Source organism: Polypterus senegalus, chromosome 15 (assembly GCF_016835505.1).
Source record: "Polypterus senegalus isolate Bchr_013 chromosome 15, ASM1683550v1, whole genome shotgun sequence".
In the NCBI taxonomy this organism is placed as follows: Eukaryota; Metazoa; Chordata; class Cladistia; order Polypteriformes; family Polypteridae; genus Polypterus; species Polypterus senegalus.
In genome coordinates, this window is record NC_053168.1 from 119152784 (window position 1) to 119172553 (window position 19770).

Sequence of the window (19770 nt, forward strand, 5' to 3'; positions counted from 1 at the left end):
AAACAAGGACCAAATTACTTTCTGTGATGTATCTGTGTTAACCCTTTGAACCGGTCAGGCTAGTTTTTGGGCCAAGTACAAAGCAATGTGTACTGGTATATAATGCCCAACTTTCTACAGTCATATCCATGCTGTCCTTATTAACAACCTACCCTATTGTTATACTACACTACACTCTTAAAATATTGCAGGTTGCAAAAGTAGAGGCGTATTCCTGGCATATTGATCTTTGCTATGTTGCTAGATCATATTCACAATATACTATTGTCCACTTAAGCTAGCTGCCCTGCTTTTTTTTTCACCAAAACTGCAGGTCAGTTTTGTTTTGTGCTTGTAGGTTTCCAGAAGAAGACAGAAAGGATTTCGGTTGTATTTCAGTGGAGTCAAGTGAGATGAAAAGAGCAGTACATTGCATCTGTGAGAGAATAGATGCGTATTGTGTACAGAGAAGTCCTAGCAGCCAAACAGAATGAAACTGATGGCCAAAGCATGACACTGAAAACTGTTTTGAAAAATATTACTCAAAGGTGCAGCTTTCCCATTAGGTTTGTACAATGGGCAGTATAAAATGGTGAAAACTGAGACTGTAAGTGATATAGCTTGTTTTATAGTGTAAATCTGGTTTAACATCATGGTTTATCTCATATCAAAATTGTACTTTTATAAGTCAAAGTTTTAGTTTTTCAAATTTGTTAAATTGCTTGGGAGGCTAGGGCTATAGTGTCAAATAGCTGAGGAATGCAGGGTTCAAATGTTTAAACTTGAATACATTAATGATATTAGCTAATAGTATTAGTAGATAAAAAAAAAAATAAAACGTGGACCACTATTTTCTTGTACATTCCTGCCACCCCTCAATGCATATATCATCTTTAAAAAGAATTAGTAGTGTTTGGTGGTATTAAGTGGGAAATCAGCTAGTGTAAATCTGATTTTCAGTTTTATGCCACATTCATTCCAGTGTGTCACATGAACAATTCAAGCAGAGCCTGTAGAAATTAGGTTTCTGTTAAGTACAATTAATTTTTTTTTGCAGTATAAAGCTCAGGGAATTATGCACATTTCAAAGTACAATTTAAGATAAGATTACTTGCACTGCACAAAAACACTTCATAATACGTATATAGAAATATTAAGTCAGAGATCTGTAGTTTTTATAAAGAAAGCATGTTCTTCATACTCAGTTGTGTCTGAAAAAGTGCCATAAATTGCGATGAGTGCACCCATGTGTGTATACTGCCATTCATTTATTTTTGATGCAGCCTGTTTAATATTTTATAGAAATGAAATAAATGACATTTTACTAATTTAAACAAAATAAAATCATTCAAGAAGATTCTGTGCTTCCCATAATGTGCCATATTCCTAATGGTACTCTCTAAAATCCCAACCGTAGTTACAAAGATTTAGCTGCAGGTGACAATATAAAAGTTCTTATAAATTTTTGTTACCTTGTTGTTTAGGTCTTACCCTTATCATTATCACAGCAGAAAACTTGTGACCACAAAGTCAGCCACAGTACATACATACATACATGCATACATATTTATTTATTTATTTTATTTGTGTGCAAGCTGTGTCATGTTTCCTGAAAGACAGATTTGAATCCCTTTCTTGGCACAGTCTGCAAGGTTTTTCCCAAAGTAGTCACAGGTTTCTTTGCATACCCTAAACATTAGTTTTATTTTTTAATTTAATTTACTTAGTTGCTGCAGATTACTACAGACTACTTAAGACTCTCCTGGTATGAGTGAATGTATCCTGCAACTGAAGGTCCAAATTCACAGTTATATATAGACTGTTTTAGAGATTGGATTGCAGGAGGTAAGTTGGGGAGTAAGTGGTTATTTGTTAGCTTTACTTTGGAAGTGAGAGGGCTTATCAGCATGACAGTGTTTTTTTTTTTTTTTAAATATGGTTTGGTATTGTGGGCTTGCTTTGTGAGAAGTGCTGGTTTACAAACATTAACTAATGGTACTCATAGGGGCAGCACAGGGAAGTGCTGGTAAGGACTGAGTACTGGCCCACTGCAAGCACTAAGCGGTATTACGATCAAGCCAAATAGTTCCTGCACATGTTAAAAAAAAAAAATATATATATATATTCTTTAAGTGAAAATCTGAGTCAGTCTGGTAAGCAGTCAAGCTCAGAAACGACACTTGGCTTATATCAGATCCCCAGATGTCACTTCTAAAACTTAGAGGTTGTATTACCTCTTGGCCGGCCTTGAGAAGACATGGAGTTTACACCTCAGATGACGCTAAATCTGAAAAGAATAGTGTTGTTTATTAGAGTATATAGTGCATCCAAGTGAGAAAAAATTGAGATCCCGCACATTCTACTATTGAAAATGCTTGGTTATATAAAGCAGTGAGCTCCATTATTGTATTAGTGATATACTGTTTGCTGTCGGTCATATTTCTACTTCTTTAAAAAGATTATCATTACTGATGGCTGAAACAGATTTGGTTTCTTGCAAGTTGGCATGATAAGTGAGCAGTGTACCCACCCACAAGTGTCTATTTAAATTTTGTGCTAAATGTCTTTGCTCTAAATGTGCCACAGTTACCTTTTTAATTACAATCATTACACACAACAATCCTGTTACTTTTAGACACTTTGTAATACTTCCAAATGGCAGTTATTTTTTTCAGCAGTTTCCACACTTAATAGTGCTCTACTACTACTGCGTATGCCCTCCGCTTAATGTACTCAACGTCACAAAACTAGCAGCCTGATCGCCCAATTACAAGCCAGTTGCAGATTTCACAGTATTAAGGAAATCATTCAATTTTAATCTAAGGCTGATTTGACTTGTGCATCACTGAAAGTCACCCCTCTAAATTAATAAGTACATGATATTTAGAGTTAAATCATGTTTGTACAGTAATAAAAATAATTGTACACACTGCACAGTAAACATACAGTGTCTGTTGTAGTCATAAGTTGATAAATTGTATATGGCTACCACATTCCAGTCTAATTTAATATAAGTCATAGAAGAGTGTATACGATCACAAAAGTTATGGATGCCAATTCAATAGTGGAATTTATATTACATTTTAATTACTAAGGGAGATAACTTAAACTTTCCATTTGGAAGGTATAGTCTGTGTCTTAAGCACAAGAAACTGGTTCATCATTTCAACTCTTTCTGCTTTGACTATATGAGACTTGTTGTCTGTGTCAAGGTTTATATAGTTTTGCCTTTTTATATTAGTTTTTATTTCTATAATTTTTCTGACCTTTTTAGTTTGTTTTCCTGTGTATTTTTAGTTTTAATTTGGTTTTTATTTCACAAAGACATTTCTATTTTATTTTATATCTATTAGTTCCAGTTTTAGGAACTATGGTATGGTTAAAGAGCTAATATGGAGTTTAGTTTTGTGCCACATTCAGACAGAACTGTACATTTAACAGGTTTGGATACAACTTTAATTTTAGTGGAAACTTACTACACTGCATGGTATACTATCTGGTTTTGTTTTTGTCTGATTAAAAACAAGCATAATCAAAACCAGATATTGAATATGAACAATTTTATACAGTTTTATAATTTTTTAAATATTTTTATGTCATTTGTGCTGATCAAATACAGTATACTCTAACTGTTGGCACTTTTAATCTTTTCCCTTTATTGCCCAGAACTGGCCAATTTGTAATGAAATTTAGGTGAATTTTAAGGTTTGTGGGTTTGTTTTTTTTTTTTACTTTAAATGTTTACAGCACACAACCTATCCTGCTCTAAGCCAATGTGCTTATAATTAATGCCTTCAATATTGTATTCAAAAATCTGCCATACTGGGCTTTGTTTTCTACCAGCCATATTGATCTATGATATCTCAGGCACATAAAATTTATAGAATTTTGCCACCTGCAGAAAATAGATTCTATTGTGTTCTGGCAGGTGTGATCATGAAAATCATGGGGGCTTATGCAGAATGGGGATCTTAGGCTTTAATTGGTGTCAAGACTCCGCCTAGCTCTATTGAGGGAAACAAAGAAAAGCAAGCATTTAGTGTTCAGTTTAGTGGTAGTGAGACTTGAATAGCCCGTGCATAAGAACAGTAAACCCCCAATAAGCAGAGTAAGAGCAGGTAATAGATGTACGGACAGCCAAAAACGACAGAGACGTCATCTGAGATTAAGAACATTATATTCTTCTTCCTTCCTCCTTCCAAGAGTGTTGCCTGCTACCCCAGTCTCCCACCCCACAAGACTTTGACTCTCCAATCAATGTGAGGCAGTAGGCTCCTTTTCAAACAAGACCCAGGACTGCTTCCAGTGTCACTGTAATGCCTTGAGGGAGCATTTCCGGGCCATGTGGAAATCGGAACTGTTCTCCCGCAGCAATGCCTTCTGGTGCTCAAGCATGGTGCTTTCATGCTTAAAATGCATTCCTCTTTAAGTATGTTTCTTTGATCTGCTAATGGGTTCTTGCTGTAATGGAATTAATTGTTCTTTAATACTACAGATTCAAGGATTTTGTTACTGTAGCACTCAGTTAAACTGATCCTTATTTTTCCTTGTCGGTGCTGCTTGAAATATTCAAAACACCTTTGATTTAAATTGTAGTGTTATGCTGGTCCTGGAGGGCTAGAATGGTTGCAGGTTTGGCAGCCAGGTCCTGCAGATAATGAAAATTATTAGGACTTTCAGCTATTCTGGTTAGGTTTGTCTGATAATGTCATTAAGGCAGGGGCCCTTGGTCTTGTTTGTGGAGGAACGCCCTGCCTAATTGTTGATAACGATGATGATTTTTCAAACATAATTTTAGGATTAGAAGCCAATTACTGCTGCTAACTTAAAACTGATTTTACTTAATATTGGTGCAAAGATTCACAACCCATTGTTGCTACTTTAACTTTTAAAACTTATGCATTTACTTTTAATTGCTTACTGACTGCTGCTAACACAAACTTGTTTTTGCTTAATATTGTTTACTTGTTAAAATTCAAAGCTTCTTTAACTTTAAAATTTGTGCATTCACAGTTTTAATTGCTTCCTGCTTGCTTTACCTTCTACCAGAAAACAAAAATAGCTAACTAAGTTGGTCCAATGTGCACAGGCTTGTAGCATGCAACATGAAAAACCCTATAAAAAGTGAAAACACCTCACAGTCTCCTCAACTTTCCTCAGTTGTTTGCATCTTTTGATGCAAAATGTAATTCCTCAATAAATCAAATCACTGCAAGGTATTATTAAAGAAGTACAAAAGGAAAACCAACAACATATTTCAATTACCAAAGCAATGTCCATGTCCTCTCAATCAACATATAGCAATTAAATTTGTTTTGTCCACACTTTTTGCAGTCCCAGTCAGCCATTAGATTCTGTAATATTTTTTTTATATCTAGAAATCAGCTGGATACTTGGTTAAACAAGCTTGAATGATTAAGTTTGGTAGTAACAAATTTTTGCTGTTAAACTTCTCAATTCTGTAGACTTAAAGGCAAATTGCTCTTGTCACACTTGTTCTGTGCTGAGGAAAAACAAACTCTGCCTCATTTGCACCTCCTATGTATAGCAGAGAGTTTGATCATGCAGATATATTAGATTATTAACAATCAAAATGTCGCCATAATGCTTAAACACATTTGCAAATTCATGTAATTCATTAGGACACGTGGAAAATCCCTTCATTTTGCCAACATGCATCAAGATTTGAAATGTCGGTTTTTCCAAGAAATTATAATTTTAAGCCTTGCAGTATTTTCATGGCAAAAATGCAAGGTGGTAATATTCTCTTGCACTGCACCACAACATTCATTTTCTCCAAACAACCACTTTTTAGTAGTATATGTGTTGGTTACATCCTTACGTAGCTTATGTGCAGTATACATGATCTTGATAACACTTGAATAAAAATAATCATTGCAGAAATTAAAATACTTGGATCCCATTTATCTGCTGTGTTCTTATTATGAATGATATTCATACTTGCATATCTTCTCAGAATAGTGACAATACTGTAGTTGGTTTTCTCTAGGTAGGGTCTTATTTTTATATATATATTATATATACTAATATATATATATTAGTGTGAAACTTGTCCCGGACACAGACAGGTAGACATGTTTAATCACCACTACACGTTTATTTACACTAATATTTACAGTCACTTTGCACACACAAACCCCCAAAACTCCAGGCCTCACACACTCTTCCTTACTCTTCAGGCCCCTTTTATAGTCACCCGGATGTGCACCAGGTGCTCCCCGGCAATCATCCACCGGCACTACCCAGTGTGGCTGAAGTGCCAGCTGCGCACCTGGAAGCACTCTGGGTGTCCCTGGTCCTCTTCCCCTCAACTTCCGGGTGTGGCAGTGTTTTTATTTTTAATAAATTTGCAAAAACCTTAAGTAAACTTTTTTCACGTTGTCATTATGGGGTGTTGTGTGTAGAATTCTGAGGAAAAAAATGAATTTAATCCATTTTGGAATAAGGCTGTAACATAACAAAATGTGGAAAAAGTGATGCGCTGTGAATACTTTTCTGGATGCACTGTGTGTGTATATGTATGTGTGTGTGTATATATATATATATATATATATATATATATATATATATATATATATATATATATATATATATATATATATATATATAAAATAGCGAGAGAGAGACAGGCGTCAGGAGTCTTGACATGGTTTACAAATGAAATAACTAAATGTCACATTATTGCTTTATTTGCATATTACATCCTTATTACCATTATTTAGTATAAATGATGATGGTAGCTGAACAATTGAAAATATGAACGGGCTTAATCTAGAAGTGGCAAGTTTTTTTTTTTTTAATATAATGGGGATGATTTTGTGCAGCCTGGTCTAATTTCTCTGGTTTAAAACAACCGTCTTGTGTGTTTCCACCACTGGCTACTATTCCTGTCTTTTGCATGGGGAGTAAAAAAAATTATAGCTACTTTTTGATTTCAGCCACCTTAAACAGTTTTAAAACATTTTTTATTTTGTGCCCTTCTTTAAATTTTGTTTTGCCTGACCTTGGAGTTCAGTCCTTATTTAGTACTCCTGAAAATGCCATAAGACAAAGCCAATGCTGCAGTTATCAAACTCAAGAGTAACAGTGAGTACAGTTTTGCATTTCAACAGCAGGGATGGTTTCTTGCTGTATCAATTTAAATTGGACAGGATTTTTAAATACTTGGGGAGACTTCCACTCTCCTGTGTGGAAATTCAAACCCTCGCCCATTAGGATGTTTATAAATCATTCATTAGGCTAAATGGTTCAGAGAGCAGTGAGTTAACTATACAATTCTCTGAAACAGAGAAGACATACTATACTGACATTGGTTTACTTTTTAAGAAAACCAAAAGGAGAGATGCCTCTTTTGGTTTAGTATGGGTTTTTTGGGGAGTGTTGGGGGACACATATTGATCACAGATATAATGTTATTAGAATTGTGTGATTCTGATATTAAAAAAAATAAATAAATAAATGAAAAAGGAAGAGCCAGCCATTTAGAGGCCTTGTGTTCCATATTAGGCATTTTTGTAATTCAACTGCAGACCACACTTGTTCATTGTCTGTTAACAAAATTAACTTTTGTAGGCATATTATTCCGTGACCATAACTTACAGACAAATGATCAGTCTCTAATTTTATGGTAGTTTCGTTTTAATGGGGATCGACAGAATATCAACCAAAATTCCAGAAAAAATGCATTACATAAAAGTTATAAATTGATTTGCATGTCATTGAGTGAAATAAGTATTTGATCTCCTACAACCCAGCCAGAGTTCTGGTTCCCACTGATTGGCTGTGTTAGATTACAATCAATCAGTCAATCAATTACAGATACTCCTGATCTCAATTCATTATGTGTATAAAGCACACCTGTCCACAGAATCAATTTCTGTTCCAACCTCTCCACCAGCCATCATGGGCAAGACTAAAGATCTGTCAAAGGATGTCAGGGGTAAGATTGTAGACCTGCACAAGGCTACAAGACCATCAGCAAGAAGCTTGGCGAGAAGATGACAACTGCTGGTGCGATTTTTTTTTTTTAATTTTGGAAATTTAATAAATATCATCATCAATTGTCCTCTGATCTTGCCTCATGGGGTGAGGATAATATTGAGAAAGGTGAGGGATCAGCCCAAAACTACACTGGAGGAGCTTGTTAATGATCTGAAGGCAGTTTGGGATCACAGTCACCAAGAACACCATTGGTTACACACTACGCCGTAATGGATTGAAATCTTTCAGTGTCCACAAGGTCCCCCTGCTCAAGAAGGCACATGTACAGGCCCATCTTAAGTTTTCCAGTGAACTTTTATGTAATGTGTTTTTTTTCCCTGGAGTTTTGTTTAATATTACGTCTCTCTCCATTAAAATTAAACTATCATAAAAATTAGAGACTATTCATTTCTTTGTAAGTGAGCAAACTTACAAATTCAGCAGGGAATCAAATTATTTCCTCCAATGTACTTCTGTTTAAACTATAGAACCTAACTAAATAAAATCAAAAACATTTCTGTTTTTTTAAGCATAATTTTACCAGATCGTAAAAGTTGGGTCCTTAAGTTGCATAACCAGTGCTCAAGGCTAATTGCAGTACTCTAGTTTGTTTTAAACTATAAATGGAATGTTAAGTGTTTTTAAGGAATTATTTCCAGAAAAATAATTTAAAGTAGACAAATTAGGCATTTTGAAGTTCAACGGATCCATCCATTATCCAATCCGCTATATCCTAACTACAGGGTCATGGGGGGTCTGCTGGAGCCAATCCCAGCCAACACAGGGCGCAAGGCAGGAAACAAACCCTGAGCAGGGTGCCAGCCCGCTGCAAAGTTCGACGGATATGCGTAATTTTTCTTGATCTCTCATTAGATTGTACTGTTATTTCTTTGTGTAATACCCTTATTTTATGTTTCTGTTATACATTTTTTACAAAGACAGTTGCAGCTATTCTGATCAGTTTATTTCTTCTTAATTTCAGATTGCGTGAAGTTTCAGAGAAACTTAATAAGTACAGCCTCAACAGGTGAGCGGTACCAATCTTCCTTTCCATCATTTTGAGATAACTAATATTTGTATGAATACTGATTTTAAAATATTGCTTTTATCCAAAGTTAAAGGTTTAACTCATAAGTACAGGTATTGAATGAAAATTGAAATTTAATCTGAAGACTGTTTAGCATAATTAGCAAAAATGGACTTGTGTCTTTACTTTCTGTCTAGCTATGCATGCAGAGTTTTAATAATAATAAAACATTTATATAGCACATTTCCCATGCTCAAGGTGCTTATATAAACAGCAGGATATATTTAACATTGGATACAAATATTTTTTGCATAATACACTAAACAGATATATACAGGATATATACTGTATAAAGCATTAAATAAAATAAAATAAAAAAAATTAAACGAGTGAAATACTAACTTCAATACTAAAAGAAATGCCTGAAACAAATAACATCATTTGTGATATGACACAATTATGTTGAATATGTGCACAGAGAGGTAAACTGAAACAAGGGGCAAAATGTTAGGTTAAGTTAAATGTTTAAAAGACAAATTAACTTTTATTTTAAGTTGTAATGGATTTTCACTTCTATAACATGTTTTGATGTACTTTTAAGGCTATTCTGTGCTTTTTAATCTTTAGATTTACATCATATTACATTGTAAATATTATAGTACTTTTATGTTTTTGCCTTCTCACATAATTTGGTTTGATCTTAAATTGTCCAAGACATGGTGAAGTGGCTAGTTTGCAGTGGCACTATATTTGCTACAAAGAATGTAATGAAATTTTATAATTCTTCTTTCTAAGCATCATTGCACAAGTGATGAATAATTTTAACATAAAACACTAAATAAAGATAAATACAGAAATATTTTAATTAGAATAACATACAATAAACCACAATAAAATGCAAAAATACAAAGACTACAAATGCAAATTATCTTGTGTACCTGGACTGCGAGGTAAACTAAAAGAAAGGGTCAGGGTGTCAGAGTAAATGAAATGCCTTCCCGAGCAAATGACTTTAAGTAATTTTTTTTTTAAAAGAATGATTTGTCCGCTAATGCAACTTTTTACATTAAAAGATATCTTGTTGTAGAAAACAAAAAAAAAAAACATAGCACATACCATTAAAAAGAGACAATTTTTGAAAAAGGGCACTGTATAGGCCAGGGGTTGCCACCTGAACTGTGAAGCCCATCCTCACAAGTAACAGATCTTATTTAATTCCATGGCTTGTTAGTGTTTTAACTCTACCATGTCCGTTCATTCTTAAATTATAGATGTTTTTTGTCCTTTCTAATGATGCACACATCATCCAAATGATTTGAAGCCTAAAATAGATGAGTAATTTTCAGTTCTTGTTCTCTTCGGTTTCCTTTGGAGTACTTCATTATACCAAATAGTGAATGATGAATGCACACGGGTGGAAATGGAGTCAAGCTAGACGTAGAACTGCTGGTTCCTATGTCTTTTGCATCTTACTTGTAATAAGGAGCAGTTAAAACAATGAGTACAGATGTTAAAGAGTAAAATAAACAATTAAGGGTTCAAAATCTTAGCAAGTGAGACAACTAAAATGAAGCAGAAAAATGTCACTTGAGTAATAAGTGCTTCATCTCCAATGAATAATTTCTCATAAAGCAGTTGGTTGGATGAAAAACCTGAAGTTACTGCAGCCCTCCAGGACTGATGTTGCTCAGCTTTAATTTAAAGGGTCTGAGTATTAAATAACAAATAAATTAAATGAAGTTAATTAGTAGCAAAAACTAGTCACTAATTAAGAAAATGGTTAGAATGACAACCTGTTGTCACTGTGGCTCTACAGAATCTGGGCTGGCCACCTCTGATGTAGACTATACAGTATAAAAATATAACAAGATTGTTAATATTTAGTCAAAGAGCTGGTTTTCTCTAATTCTTTTGGTAACCCACTGAACAAAAACAAGCAATTCCAACTATATTTTAATATTGTTTTTCAAAACATCATTATATACATGAAAAATGTTTTATAAAGAAAAACTAAAGAAAATTTAGAACCCCATTGACTGAGTACTTCCTCAGATGAAGCCATCAATCCAAGTTTAAAAAACAGTCTACTAAAGAAAGCTTTTACACTTGTCACACGACTGATTTTTTTTTTTTTTAAGAATTCTCCCACTCCTCACCACACAGTCTTTTTTCCAGTTAATAACAAATCCACTGGTATTGTGTTATTTTACAGAGTTAAACTTCACGATCCAAATTTGAATACTGTACTTATCACTTGATGTACCTGTTTTGCTTCCCTATATTACAAAATCACCTCTCCTTTATTGTCATCAGGTCATTGCTATTGTTAAACTAATGACTACCACATCATCACCTGTAAGATTATATGATAGTAGCCATTTGTTTTAGTTACTCTGTATATTTTATTTCTTAATCTTAATATAGTTTTTTTTTCTGTAGCACTTTAACACTCTGTTTTCTTCTCATTTTTAAGGTCATTGGTATTGTGACTTTTTTGGTGTGTAAAGCCATTGAGATCTGTTCAATATGTGCTGTAGAACTAGTTTCATTTTAATACACCATTTCCCTATTCAAAAGGAAAAGCTGAATTGCATTTGGAGACTAGTAAGCAAAATAAAAAAAAAAATATTGTAACACAAAGATATTTGTTAATGCTGATTTTTCATTTTAAAGGGTTGTGTGGGAGTAATTTTATTTATTTTTTTAATGGACCAATTCTGCTTGCTTAATTAAACCAAGATCCACATTCACCCCTCATTCTTTGGAAATTGGGTAGGATTTTAGTATCAGAACAAGAGAATAGATGTCCCCAGAATAGCTTAAAAGCATTAAAACACACTTAAAATTCTTCAGGGGCAAGGGGACAAAGTCAGGGTTTAGCCTGAATCGGTAAAATTCTCCAAAGTAATCTTCAGAACTGCTAACCTGTAGTGGGGCAGGACTGCTCCGGTACTTTAACACAACATTCTGTAAGACTAAAGTCACAGACGGGGAATACTCTTTCATTTCAGAAGCAGAAACTTTTAAAGACTTAATTTAATGGGACAGTAGGCACTTCACATAGCAGTAAGCTTCTCCAGCACAGACTGTTCCAAGACATCAGTAGAAAATGTTTTTCTTTTCTGAAACATCTACTTCAAAGGGTGACAGGTAGCTGTGTGCCAGAGCTTCTTCCTAAGATCTTTTGCAATGGACCTTTGCCCTTCCTGTTCTTAAGTGATGTGCCTTATTTATGGCTTATTGTACAATTAACCTTTTACATAATGACGCAACATATACATGACGTAAAATAACTAACACGACAAATTTTCCTTTTGCTGTTTTAATGGATAAAATTGCAGTTTTGAGAACCATTTCACTGATATTGACACTTTATCTGTTTCTGCTCTCTCATCAGTTTTCTTGTTGCAGTTTTTAGCATGTTCTGCTACTTGCATTCTCATTGATTTCTTTGCTGGCACACGCCTCCAACTGTGTGCTGTAGTTTAAAAAACAGTTGTTAAGGTCATTGTGATAGCTGTAAGGGAGTACAAAATATTTCAATTATTTTAGTCACTTTTTTCTTTTTTCCATCCACTTGCTTCCATGTGTCTGAAATAACGTTACATCCCATGCAAAATAAAATGCGACATGGGAATATAAGCAGAATTTTCCATTCAGTTTGATACTATGTAAACTTTGTCCTAAGTAAATTTTTTTGGGGTAATTACAAAAGAAGCTAACATGGGAGTGGTGGAAAACCAAAGATAAATAAAATTTTTACTAATGGCTGTAAGACATAGCATCACCAGACAGCATTACAGGGTAATTAACAGGAAATCTTTTGTTGAAGCTGGTCAAGGTATACGCATATAACTGTTATTTTTTTTTCCCCCCAATTCCTCTGCTTAATCTAGAAATAAAGCTTTGGTTCTAATTCTTTGGGCCACCTTAGACCATTAAATTTCAACTGAAAATCATCTTTCTAGTTTAACTTAAACATTTATTGTACTGTAAATTATGATAATGATCATTATTTATTTTTTATTTTTTTTTTCCCTCTTCTCAGTGATAGCTTTTTTTGGCCATATTGCTTAGCCCTAGTGAAGACCATCTAAGACAGCATTTTAGTGCAGAAGTATCTTGATTGTTAAAAGACTGAATTATCGTTTCCTTTTTCCCCTTTTATAGTCACCCACCACTGAATGTATTAGAGCAAGCTGCAATTAGACAGTGTGTTGTGGGACCAAACCATGCTGCTTTTCTTCTAGAGGTAATATAACGTTAGACTTTTTTCAAATTCCATGGAATATGCTCTAAGATGTGTTAAAGTTTTACAGTACATTTCTACTCCTTTGAAATTTAAGGCTACCTATTTACTGTATCTTTCAAGAATAATTTGTATTATTTTGCTTTTTTGACATCAACTGTTTAAACATTGTGTTCATGACAAAACATTAATGTGGTGGAATGATTACACTTATTAAACATTACAGTTCAGTTTCATAGCCACTAAATTGCATTACTTGTCAAAATGATATCTTTGATTTTAAGGTCCCCATTATAGTGTATTGGAAAGTAACTACCTTTTTCACCAATTGTTTTTGAATATACAGTATAAACCTAAAAAAATGTTAAAGGTTTTTTTTTTAATGTGAGTCAAAATGTATCCCTTGCATTAGAGAATCATCCCGGTTTGATTTATTGAATAATAGGTGTGTGTTAGGATCATTATCATAAAAAATAAATGAATGAACTTTTCTGTTTTTGGCCATATGTTATCTTGGGCTGCTGCTTAATGCTGGATGACATGCACTGATAGGCTCTATAAACAAATTAAAACCACAGAGCATCTTATACAGTAAAGTAACATTGTTATGTATGATACAGAAACTGAATCAAATAACTAAGTCCACAATGGCATTGCAAACTCAAGAGCAATGCTTTCCTGTAGCTATTTGACCAAGAACACCATGCACTGATTATGTATTAGTACTGTTGTTAAAAACTGAGCCCACCAGAAAAACACTGAAAGATCTGTAGGTTACTAACTGTCAAGCTCATTAGAGTTGAAGTTAACCTAACACAAGGACTATTCACAAATGTGTAATCTTAGATGAATATTCTGTGTTTCATTTTAACGTTAATGCTGCTCAAGAGAGGACTCAATCTTTTCCAATGTGCGTACAATGCTTTCAAAGGTTTAAATTGCCCAAGTGCTCATAAATTAGTATTTCATAATTAAAAAAGTGAGAAACTCCCATTAAAACATTGAAATTCACATATATTGGAAAGTATGGAATTTCAGCAAATTAATTTTAAAATGTATGCTATGTAGAATTAATTTACAGTAGAATCTCTAATACATGACTTACTGAGAATTTGCCACCATCATATTATTAAACCTAATAAAGGCCCGTCTTTTCACAAATTGAAATGACTGTGAACAAGTTATTAATATTCACTAGCCTCGGTATCACAGGTAGTTAAGAATTAAGTTTTAGATTCCATGCGATTTGGTTTAAATGCTTGGCTCAGTAGTTTATTTTTTATTTTTAATACAGCCTTTTGAATAAGAGCTGTATGATTTTCTTAAGTGTACTTCCTATTGTTATAGAGTAAGTGATTAACTATTTAAGTAAAAAATTCTACTGTATCATCGCTAAGGAGGCTGTTAATTGCTTATTCTGTTATCGTGGGGTACTGTGTTGTCCAGAGATGGACTTGGTTGCTTCTTTGTAGAAAGTCTAGAGCAAATGAGCCTTTTTTTTGTATTGTGACCAAAATTAAGCACACAACTCTAGATGTGCCTCTAGTAGCCCATTTATGTTATCCCTATCATTTTCTTTCAGCAGTGTTTACATTAGGTGTTAGCATTTTATTTACTTTACATTTTATTTACTTTAATTGTTGCAGTGTGTTCTCTTGTGGATGAGTGTCTCTTCATTGTACTTTTTCTTTCCTGTATGTCATCACCTCAAATCTTGTATTTATAGTTAATAACTATGTTAATTTACTTCACTATTACCCTTTGCATTTGCTTTTATTAAAGTGCAATAAAGGAAAGTCATGTTTAATAATTTTTTCTTTCTTTGCATGAAAGTATAAAATGACACTAAATGGTAAAATTTGATACTTTTTTTGCTTATTGTCCTTAAATTTAGTAAAGACACTGCTGCTTTGGTCTTGTCTTCAATCTTCCTGGGCCAAACTCTAAATGTTGCTAAGTTTGAAATAATTTATTAAACTGTGATATGCAATCTATTATTTCAGAGAAGAACGAGTATAATCCACAGCATATAAATAAGTGGAACAAAATGTTCTTCTTGTTTCACAAATCTGTCTTTAAATGGCTGTGTGGTCATTTCTGGTGATTCTGTCATGTTTGTTGATTTTGAGAACAATACGAGCATTTCTATCCCTGCAAAAATGGCTTATTACGTTATATTTTCTGATTCCTTAGGAAGGCCAGATTTTCCAATCATGAAAAGGCATTGTAAAATATGTCTTAGAATGTATTGCTATACAGTGCTTGCTAATTCCTATTTAGTATTCCATTTTGTTTTGTTTTTGCTTTTTGTTTTTTTTGTGATTAGGATGGTCGAATCTGTAGAATTGGCTTTATTGTGCAACCTGAGAGATTGGAGCTGGGCAAACCAGATGGAAGTGATGGGTGAGAATGCTTTCTTTTATTTTTTTATCACTTTTTATTGTGATTGGTTCTATAATCAAAATGTGAATAACGCGAAAGTGAAATAAATAGTTTTCAATAGTAGATTAAAGAGTTGTATATGTTGGTAAGTATATAGAATATAGTGCAGTAATAATAGTGAAATGAAAGCTAAAGCGAATGAGGACTAAAAGCCCTCTTTTAAACATTGGATGTGAAAAACTTTTTTTGTGTTCTGTAATTAAACCTGGTGCACAGTAGGTAGACCATCATTGGTTTACCTGTTTTTTTAATTGTACAGTTAATGCCTATATAAAAATCTACTACTAGGTGTTTTGGATTCACTCTGTCCTTTTTACTTTGTGTGTTTTAATTAATTCAATAGGTGATCTCAAACTTTAGCCTAGTGTTTTTTTTCCATTTGTTCCTTTGTCCATTTAGGTTTTCTGTAGATACCTGGGCTTCCTCCCATATCCAACAATCTTGTGAATTAAGCTAATTGGCATCTCTAAATTGTTTGCTTGAATATGGGTATGCTCTGGAATGAGCTGTTATTTCATGCAAGATTTATTCTTTGTCATCTGCTGAAAGGACAGGCTGTGGTGATTTTGAACTGGAATTAATATCTTGAGAAGGATGGTTTAAAAGTCTTCACCTTTGTTTTTGCAAAAAATTGTACTTGTTCAAAGATGGTATGCATTGAAAATAGTCAGTCTTTTTCCAAATTATGCAAAGTTCTGTTGAACAATCTTGTGTTTGTCTAGTTTTGAGAATTGTTTTTGCTTATTTTAAAGCGATTCTTCATTATGTTAACCTTATTAACATCTGATTGTGGAAGAGATTTCATTGGACAATTGAACCGTTCAGATAGCTTTTGACACATTGGCTTACTTTCTCACTTGATATCTGATGTCTTAGTGATCTTCTAGTTGGCTTATCGGTAGATGTTCAACTGACGATCTTGTGTGGTAAATGTAAATGTTGCTTTTTGCAATTGGTTGTTTTTGGTGTGAACTTTTAAGTGTAGGCAGTGCATGCTGGGAATGTAGATGCCTTTTATGTTTTTTTTTTAATATAAAATCACCCCCCAGTTATTTAATTGAACAGTTGGAAACATTTTATTTACCCCACCAGCTCTCTGCTCTACTGATGCCCCTACTAAATGGAAATTTTATGTTTTTTTTAAATAATGGTGCAGTGTAAACAAAGTAATGATATGGTGTGATGTCCAAACTGTTATAATTTGTATTAGTATATGTTGAATACAAGTGCTGCATATTAATTTACAATTAAATTAATTTGTGATTATGTGATATTTAGTAGCATAAGTAAAGCCGCTGCTTTGGGGAAAGCTGTGTCTGGTTTTAGTGGTGCTTATGTCTCATTTTAAAGTGCTTTTTTAACAGATTTAGTCTGTTATATTCTTCACATATGCTTTGATTTTTATTTCATTACAAGCAAATTCATTTTTCTGGTACTTAACTGCCACTTATGAAAAATGAGTTTGTTCTCTTTCACAGTATGTATGTTTGAAACCTCTGCATGTTTTTGACCAGCAGAGGCTGTTTTGGATTCCTGAGGACCATGGGTATTAAAAGAAAGAGGTATATGATTAATTGAACTTGGTATACATTTTTTTTTTACAGTTGCAATAAGTGTTATTTTAGAGTATTGCTTTTTATGGACAACATTAGATCTAAACTGCTGAAATTACTTTTGTGTCGCTCATGTCATAAATATGTACAGATGCAACATTGCTGTTCTGAAGGCTGAGCTGTATTTAACTGCAGATCACATTGCATATAGATATACTTGAATAGTCCAGTTTTTTTTTTTTAAATCTGTAAATAAAAATAATTTGAAATAAGGTATGTACACATTCATATTTGCAGTTTCAATTTATTTATATAAACCACTGTGAAACACATCCAAAAAATGGTAAGGTGAGTTTATTCCGATAATTAAGCAGATCATTGAAGCTGCTAGTTGGACTATCTTGCATTGAGGCTATGTGCAGAAGCATGATTGTGACAATCTGATTGACATCTTGCTTTTATTCTTTAGTGGTTGTCCCTAGTATATTTTAGTATTACTTTCATCTTAACATGCTGCATTAAAAAAGTCATTGTTGCTATCCCTTTTCCCCACCTGAATCTCATGACACATTTACTGTGTAAATTCTAAAAACTAGTCAATTAGATTTTTTAAGTTTATATGTTTTGCTAGTTTAACTGTGCAGTGCTGCTGCTTTACAAAATGCCTTCCAGTTCATCAGCGTTGTTTCCTTAAACTAATTTTACACAGGCAGATGCTGTCAGCTTTTCTTTTATACTTCTTGTTTTATACATCCAGATATACATTTCCTTGTATTAACTTTGGTTTGTTTATGGCATATTAGGCGATATGGCAGAGACCCTTCTGCAGTCACCTCAGCACCAAAATGTTGGCAGGTGTAGTGTCTTTCTGCTGTTCAGTATATAACAGCACTGCTTTGATGGCATTTAGACCATCTGTATGAGAAGTCTTCTGTGGATTTTCTGTGCAGTCCTCATTCTTGTATGTACTGAAATGCTAATTGAACAAAATAGTAGAGTATATGTACATTGTCATTGCTGGTGACACACTGAAAATAGCTGAGGGGTGTTAGTTTCCACAGTGACCAGCGCCATGACAGCTTGCTGAGTACAGATGAGGTTTAAAGTGCATTATTCACAGCAAAGCTTTTATGAATTATAAGAAAAGTAGTGTCTTACACTTACAGGTTCACCTTCTAAAACAGGGTAATATAATGTTCATATACCTTGGTAATTTGGGGCACAGATAATCTTGGTTTTACTGTACCTCTGTTAGGTCCCTTTAGTGGTACAGAAAGGGCATGCAGTTTCCATTTAGTTTTTAGTTTTCTTGATGATAAATGCCATACCTGTAATTAATCTGAAATAGCTGTTTTGTTTAAAAATGCTGTAATGCTATGGGTTTTTTAGTTAAGCACTTAGCTACATTAGCGTTGTTAAACTTATTGGACCTTTTGGTTTAAAATTTGCAAGTAGCTTTTTTTAATTGTGCTGTTTGTAGTATTTTCTTTAATGATCTGATTCACTATTTAAAGGTGGGCAATATTATTATTAGATTGATACTTATTTTAGGGAGAAATATACTAAATATAATTACAACTGCAAAAATACATTTTTCAATAATACTTGTTTTTCTGATTTTGTTTAAAATCAAAATAATTTTTTTAAAGTTGGCTATAGCAAGCTTTCCATCTAATGTTAAATCTTATAGAGCTCATGTAAATGTCATCCAAGGATTGTTTGTTGACTGGTTACCTACCCACAAATGTAAAACCTGTTTTTAAAACTAGTTTCATCTGTCACATTCTGTTAGTCTCCTTCATAGCAGATCATTTTGTCAACTTGGAGTAAAATTAAGCTTGGTAAATGTTTTTATATTTTTGTACATGTAATATAGACTTCCAGGAACAAACTACCTTTTTTATGCACAGGTTGGAAACTTTGTCAAAATCCCTTGCCCTACTTTCCTAATCAACTTTCAGTGTCCATTCCCAATTGTATTTTATCTAGTGATGATATATCTATTGGTAGTTGATAGAGCACTAATGTAACATTGTGCACCTGTGTGTGACCTTTGGTAATGATGGGAGAGTTACCTCTCAATATCACACACAATTTTCAAGATTAAAATTATATATAATATATAATCATGCACCAACCTTACTATTTTATATTAAGATGAATATGGAGAGAAATGATTAGACAATGATAAATATATGATATTCTATACAACACTGCTCATGCATTGAATTATCTTGCATAATTGGAGAAATATTAAACCATTCTCTAACTAAATAGTGGAAAATTTGTGAAAGTCGAAGTATAGCAGAAAGGTTTATCAAAGTTAAATAAGAATTCATTATTTCTCTTCTAAAAAAAGCCTGTAGAGTTGTTTTTTTTTTCTCTTTTGATGCCTTAATATATATGAAGGATTCTCTCATAATTGGCTGTTGGTCTCTATGTCCTTGTAAACTGGGTAGGTGTATTAACTGTTGACTGGGGTTTTAATATGTTAATTTTCTGGAATATTGTGTTGTGTA

At 33.4% G+C, this 19770-nt stretch overlaps 1 protein-coding gene across 9 annotated transcripts in view; it reads left to right on the top strand.

The window, feature by feature from the left end:
• Positions 1 to 19770, top strand: part of ubr5 (ubiquitin protein ligase E3 component n-recognin 5) — a 110322-nt gene that overhangs the window by 17926 nt on the left and 72626 nt on the right. For 5 of the 9 annotated variants that reach the window (XM_039737206.1, XM_039737209.1, XM_039737208.1 and 2 more), the window contains exons 2-4: positions 8963 to 9007; positions 13178 to 13259; positions 15583 to 15659. In XM_039737206.1, the coding sequence (XP_039593140.1) occupies positions 8963 to 9007; positions 13178 to 13259; positions 15583 to 15659 (204 nt within the window). Of the gene's footprint in view, positions 1 to 8962; positions 9008 to 13177; positions 13260 to 15582; positions 15660 to 17215; positions 17261 to 19770 lie in introns of all 9 variants that reach the window. The other 4 variants (XM_039737202.1, XM_039737205.1, XM_039737203.1 and 1 more) reach the window with 1 other exon arrangement.